At 42.5% G+C, this 6,500-nt stretch overlaps 2 protein-coding genes across 7 annotated transcripts in view; one reads left to right on the top strand and one right to left on the bottom strand.

Moving 5' to 3' along the window:
• Positions 1-1,608, top strand: part of LOC107273478 — a 2,527-nt gene extending 919 nt beyond the window's left edge. The window contains exons 3-7 of the mRNA XM_015751724.2: positions 41-202; positions 269-383; positions 479-746; positions 808-1,151; positions 1,228-1,608. Of these exons, the coding sequence (XP_015607210.1) occupies positions 41-202; positions 269-383; positions 479-746; positions 808-1,151; positions 1,228-1,479 (1,141 nt within the window). The 3' untranslated portion in view covers positions 1,480-1,608. The remainder of the gene's footprint in view (positions 1-40; positions 203-268; positions 384-478; positions 747-807; positions 1,152-1,227) is intronic.
• The window catches only part of LOC107273475 (focal adhesion kinase 1), a 43,061-nt gene that overhangs the window by 21,203 nt on the left and 15,358 nt on the right, over positions 1-6,500 (bottom strand). For 3 of the 6 annotated variants that reach the window (XM_015751716.2, XM_015751714.2, XM_015751722.2), the window contains exon 2: positions 2,341-2,918. The exons of 1 other annotated variant lie outside the window; for it this stretch is intronic. In XM_015751716.2, the coding sequence (XP_015607202.1) occupies positions 2,341-2,423 (83 nt within the window). In that variant the 5' untranslated portion in view covers positions 2,424-2,918. Of the gene's footprint in view, positions 1-2,340; positions 2,919-3,936; positions 4,214-6,500 lie in introns of those variants that run through there. 2 more of the 6 variants (XM_015751715.2, XM_015751717.2) reach the window with 2 other exon arrangements.

The following is a 6,500-nucleotide window of genomic DNA, read 5'->3' as shown; positions in this document are numbered from 1 at the left end:
TTTTTTTTTTTTTTTTTTTTTTTTTTTCTTAATTTTATAGACATCACATCGATGCCAATTTGGCTGTACTCGTTGGCGCTACCACTGATTACCCTCAGGTGATAAAGATCGCGGGCGTTGAGATGCACCCAAAATATGAATTTGACGTCGATTCCGTGAATTACGCTACTCACAATTTGGCCATTCTGCATCTCGAGTGTCCGTGAGTATTGAGTGCGGTTATGATTTTGGGGGAAAAAAAATTTTTTGGAAAAAAAATTTTTTTTAGAATATGCAGGGGCCCCGCCCGTATTCCAAGATTGGCCTGTAATCGTTATCAGGACTTGGGCCATTTGTGCTGCTCGGATCGTTGTAAAATTGTTACGGTGATTCAAGACTCGGACGTAAGTATATAAATAATTTGGAGTAAATTATGTAAATAGTCAATATATACTGTCACGTGTATCACTGTATACATTAATTCACCCACGTTCAATAGAATCGCCATACGATGAAACTTCTGAACTCGAAGCATTTGCCGTCACCGGAGCACACGGGCAAAGAAGAGAACAGGGGAAGTAAAAACGTATTCTCCGAAAGCATACAGATTAATAGAAGATCGATGAGAAGTCCCGGTAAAATGGCAGCAGCGCCAGTATTCTTCGCGCGGGAGAAAACTAAGTTAAATTTGACAGATGAAAATTTGGAAAGCCGTCACGTCAAGCGAAATCGATATGCACAGAAGGACGGAAGGAGATCGGGAACCAGTGAGTGGTATGGAGAAAATTTTTTTTTTTTTTTCGAATTAAAAAAAATTCAAATTTTTAGAATCCAATTCGCCGAACGTCAGTGACGCGAATAAGAAGATTTTGGAAGATTTTATTAAAAAATTTGTCAACAACGTGTTCTCGCGATTGGAGGAAGTTTTACATCCGGATTTCATAAAAACAAACATGCCCATGGACAGAACGTCGGACATGGGTACGAGTCTTTCCGAAAATGGAACGTCCACCGACATAGCGAAAACTCTGTTAGACAAGCTCGCTTCCAGTGTGTTCGATCAGATCGACTCCATGAATAAGTCTAAGGAACGATATATGGAGGGGGAGGTTCTGCAAACATACGTGGAGTGTCCGCCATTGGGAACACCGGTTATCAAGAATGAGATGTTGGTAAGGTTTGAAAAAAAAAAGTGCCTCAAAAAAATCGAAAAAAAATAATGACCATAATTATTTAAAATATTCTCAGGTGGGTTTGGTGGCTTATACCTGTGACGACGTACAGGACTGGGTACCATGGAAGTACGTGGACATTTCGAAAAACATTAATTGGATAATGGATCGTATCCGAAACGAAAATGAAAATTCGCCGAAAGATTATTCAACTCAAAAACGTAAATCCAGATCTAACCGATCGTTTTCTAAGACCTGCTCAGATCCAGCTAGACCCATGACAAGTGCCTGCGTTACCTCTGGAAGAGGCGGCCAGTGTGGAGGATGAAACGAAGGGGATAGAGAAAATTCGAAAATTATTCAAAAAAGTCCAAAAAAATACAAAAATTCCGTACAACGATATCCAGTTCAATGTACCTCGTAACGGTAAAGTTTAATTAAAAAAAAAAATTCAAAATTTCCTATTTTTCGTATCTCTTCGCCATCCAAAGCGCGACTTCCGGTACCGATCTGGATCAAGGTCGCTGAATCAGGGTCAATGTCTGGGTCACGCAAAGTCAGCGGAAATCAAGAAAGGAAATCGGGGCTCACCACTCACTGGTACTTGTACACCAAAGGACAAAGGAGGCGAAGGGGGAGCGAAAGGACGTCGCGACGTCGACGCCGACGGCCTCAGCGTCTCTCTACGACCCACTTGGCTAAATTACTTTCCTAGTGGAAAACGTATAGGCGTTAAGTGAATACCAGACGTAGTCCCAGTAGGGAATGGCCATGATGGCGCCCGTTTGAGTACCATCGACAGAAGTAGCTCAGCAAGGGTGGTAAAAGAGGGTGATTTTTCAAGGGAAGTTTAACCCACTATGCTTATAGTGAAAAAACCAGGCTGATGCAAGAGCGACAATCATCCGGTTCACTTGTAAGGTGTCTTTTCTATTGAATTACGATTTCCCGCTTGTTGACCAACCGGAGTTACGATAAGCGGAAACTCTTGTCATTTTCAAAAGTTCGCGCGCAAAAACAAGAGGAAGAAGTTCGATAAGTTTCTCTCGAGCGCGACATTGCCAGTGAAAAAACGCCAATAGGATATATATATATATATTAAAAAATAATATTCATAAAAAAAACAATCGAATGCAATATATCGATTAAGGACAAAATCGATTAATTCAAATCGTCGCTAATTACTTACTCGGAGGTCTCGAGGTACTGGAAGACCCGGTAGACCGGTCGTCGATACATGAAGAGGTGACCCTCGACACGCTCCACCATCATCCTAAAACCACTTCATTCGGCCACCTTTGCCACTTCACTTCACTTCACTTTCCGGGCAGGTCATAGGTCGAATTTTTATTTCTTTGGAAGTTCAACTCAAAGATTTCGAAATTCAAACCGTCACTGTGTCGTGTCACGAAAATTTTCTCAAAATTATTTCCGAATACGCGTGAACTTGATTGTTAGGAATTTTCACTTTTTTTTTTGGTTCGTCAGTAAAAAAAAATTTTTTTTATTCACTCCTAGGGGGGTCCTTCTGTCTGCCACGACTCTACGGTCACTGCATCGAATACACTGTAGCTGGATCGATAAAGCCAGTCGTGGTATCCTTTGATATTTTGAGCAAATTATTTCTTTCAAGCCTCCTATATTCACTCGAGCAGCAAACTCAACATTTAATTCCACGCTGGGAATATCAAATTCAGTCCCGAATATTCAGCAATGGAGTCGATCGCGTTTGTCATCCACTTCAGAGAGATATTTACTATTGGCTGCCTGAGAAAAAGTTATTTAAACTTTATTTTCCATTCCGCGTGGTCCATACAACGATACACTAAATAAAACTTATTCGACCCTAGATCAAATTGCTGAAGAAGCAAACTTAAAAAAAAAAAATCATATCGTTATGAAAGATACACAAAACAATTTGATTCGCATTTATCTTGAGAGAATTTTTCAAAAATTTAAATATCACCCCTAAAAATACAATTTCACGCAATTAACCAGTAAAGTTATACCGAATCGAAGCACTCGGTATGACTCGCCAGGATAAATAACCGTCCGTTAAATCAGTCCTACCAAAATGACTACGCGACTGAAACAGAAAGGGTTCGTCGAACTCTCGAGTAGTTTCTCGCGGAAGCATTGCGGTAAAAGGAAAAAAAAAAAAAAAAAAAAAAAAAAAAAAAATGCAAATCCAATCTATATATAGTTTGAGAAGCTCTCCAGCCGGCAGATACTATTAACCGCATTGACCGATAACAAAAGTTCACGCAGCAGTATGTTACTAAAAATCACCGACAAGACTAAAAAAACAATCCAATCAAAATTACCAACCCCGTAAGCCCCTGAAACAGCAATAAGTACCATAAAAGCCCCCATACACCAATTACCTATCCAGCGCGGATCATGATGAAAGCTCCTGAAAAAAAAATTCCCCACAAAAAATACAAGCTCTAAAAAAAAAAAAAATAAATAAATTTGAGTAATCAGCCTAATGGAGTCAATACCACAATAGTGTATTCTCCCGCGAAGAAGTAATTAGCAAAATAAAGAATCGACCAAGAGTGTCTAATTAACTCGACCCTACGTAATGGCTAAAATTAACTAACGACTAAACCAACACAGCCACTATTATACATAAACATAAGCATGTAAAAAATCAAACAGCAGCCGCGGTATCCTAAATAAATAAATTTAACGACGACAGCAACCAAAAAAGTAACGTACAAAACAATTATAAGTCCGTACGCGCCAAAAGCACAGTAAAGAAAGTAACGTCGAATGCACCCACGTTAAAATCTTATCCAAAATCGAGTATCCTGAGTACGTAGAGACGAGCCAGGCTGCGTGCTGGCGTCGTTTTGGATGGTAGCGAGAAACGTGGACGGACGTGAGATCAGCAAAGGGATGAAACGACGGTACGACAAGAGGTCGGATGGTACCGATAACGTGATTTACGCTATCGAAAAAGAGGCTCGGCTATTACGCGTATTAAGAATTGAGGTGTTTAACGACAGAGAACATTCTAGAGAAACGAGGCACCTAGCAACAGCGTGGGGTAACAACGAAGCGACTGGCTATGGGTTCAGGGTAGTCGAAGGCGTCGCGGCGCGGGCAGGCGCTTTGCTGGGTGCGGCAGGCTGCGCCGCGACGCCCCTCCCGACGTCCACCTCTCTCTCTCTCTCACGTCACCTCGCTCATCCCTATATATATATATATATATACAGTCAGGCACAATTTCATCCCCCTGGTAACGTGGTAGCCAAGCAAGCTCAGCCAGCTCAACAACCCTCCCAGCATCCCTCCCCTCTCTCTACATATATTTACCACTCACGAGCGACCCCTCCTGGACATGGGATAACCTTCAACCCCCATGGAACCCTACCCCCAAACCCCCCTGGTAAGGTCCAGAGCCAGCCCACACGTGTGCAACGGGCAAATGGTCCTGTACCTTGCAGTCCATCCAGTCTCTGCTTCTGCACCCCCGTTAACCACCCTTGCACCAGAGCGGACTGATTTAACGGTCTGCCCGGGCTACGTCATCCCCTAGGAGAATTTCGAGTGCGATCGAATTCACTGCTATCACGTACTACAGGTATATATATATATATTTTTTTTCCATATAGTTAAGGCTTGAAAATATTCATCATACAAGTTATCCAGTTAATACTGTGGGAACGGATAATGCTTGGCTGCGCCAGGGGATGACATAGCCAAGTCCGATGGCTCGTGAGAATCCAGTGGGGTAGTTTGATAATTGTCTAATGGAGAATTCTCCGGACGAGAGACAGGGTCCTGGCTGTCACTACGAAATTTCCATACCCGTGGCCAATTCTCACGTCGGCTATCCGCAAGGACCGGATCCTTCCGCTCGATGTGATTCAGCTTATACCGGGTGTCTCAGTAGCAATACCGATCGTCCCCTGGGATCCCACAGCGGGATCGGATAATCTAATGGCTAGATGCAATTCCCGACAACTTCCCTTGGTCTCCGTCTCAATACTATATATACACTGCTGAAATTAGATCCCAGTTGGAATTACTACACGATCTGGAATTTCGCACTACACCCTTTATCCTTTTTACTTATTTTCAACATTTCTATACCCAGCGTGTACCGTTAGGTTGGTACCACCCCAGGAACACGGAATTAAAATTCCACAGGACGTATACATATATATGTATATATACACAGTAACCCCACCCACTGTCGCGTCCCGCAGGACAGAATACGATCGATAATGCAAAAGTATCGCAGGACGAATTTCTGCACCTAAGGAATTCCAGTATGTATTCCAATTCGACCGTGTATATTATGAATTTCAAATTTTCGTTTTATGCCCACTTATCACCACACTCCCCCCCTCGACATACCTAACCTTAAAAAAGCTCATCTCCCACTACAGGGTCAGATTGAAATTCCTGCAAGCCTGAAATTCCCACCCTTTTCCAAAAAAAAAAACCACCACCGAATATCAAAATGGCGAATTTTTTTTCGGGGAAAAAAAAACAGTGCCGACCCCACTGATCGCAATTAGCCCGCATACAGGGTGCAGGGTAAGCCAGACACACGCAGGAAAAATTTCAAGTAAGCCGAGAGCGAGTCAACGCGCCCCTAGAAGGCAAAGTAAAATCACCCTTAAGGCCGATAACAAAAGCCAACCCCAAAATCACCCTCGCTCAACTGCAGCAACAGGGCTTTTCGTAATAGCCCCTTGACGCAAATACAAGCCAGGTCAAATCCGAGGCATTTTTTTTTTCAATAATTTTCCTCAAATATATCTATCGATTTTTCCATCCCATCGACGATTACAGTGCTTTTCATAATACATCCCAGTCATACTTAACGAGCGAAACTTTTCGATCCCGAAAGCCAGTCTGGAAGTTCGAAACAACCCGTCATGAAATGTATCTCTCTTTTGCCTCATCCTCACGAATTGTATGTCTCTGTCTGCTGTCTGCCATTAATTTTTCACCGGACGCCTGGAGAAGAATCGAACTCCTGGCGTTAGTCACGCGACCGGCACCCGAACGCTCCACGGAATAAACTACCGGGACATTAGGAATATTCAAATTAAAGTGGAAAACCGGCAGTCACAAAGTAGCGCTGATATCAAACGAATATTTAACATTGAGAAGGTAACATGGGTATAAGTACCATATACGTAATACGAGTGCATAGCTCTATATATATATATACCAGCATATGTGCACCGTAGCATGTCATAAACCTGTACCGTCCCACGATGCAGCACTGGGCTTCGCTTTTCTGATATTTTCGGCGAATTCAGCGTAATTGAGAATAATTGCGAGTCGTCGTGAGTAGTTGGCATGATGAGTGTGCGAGTAAAGGGG

The sequence above is a fragment of the Cephus cinctus genome, unplaced genomic scaffold (genome assembly GCF_000341935.2).
Source record: "Cephus cinctus unplaced genomic scaffold, Ccin1 Ccin1_scaffold1609, whole genome shotgun sequence".
NCBI classification, from domain to species: domain Eukaryota; kingdom Metazoa; phylum Arthropoda; class Insecta; order Hymenoptera; family Cephidae; genus Cephus; species Cephus cinctus.
This window is presented reverse-complemented; position numbering and strand designations above follow the sequence as displayed.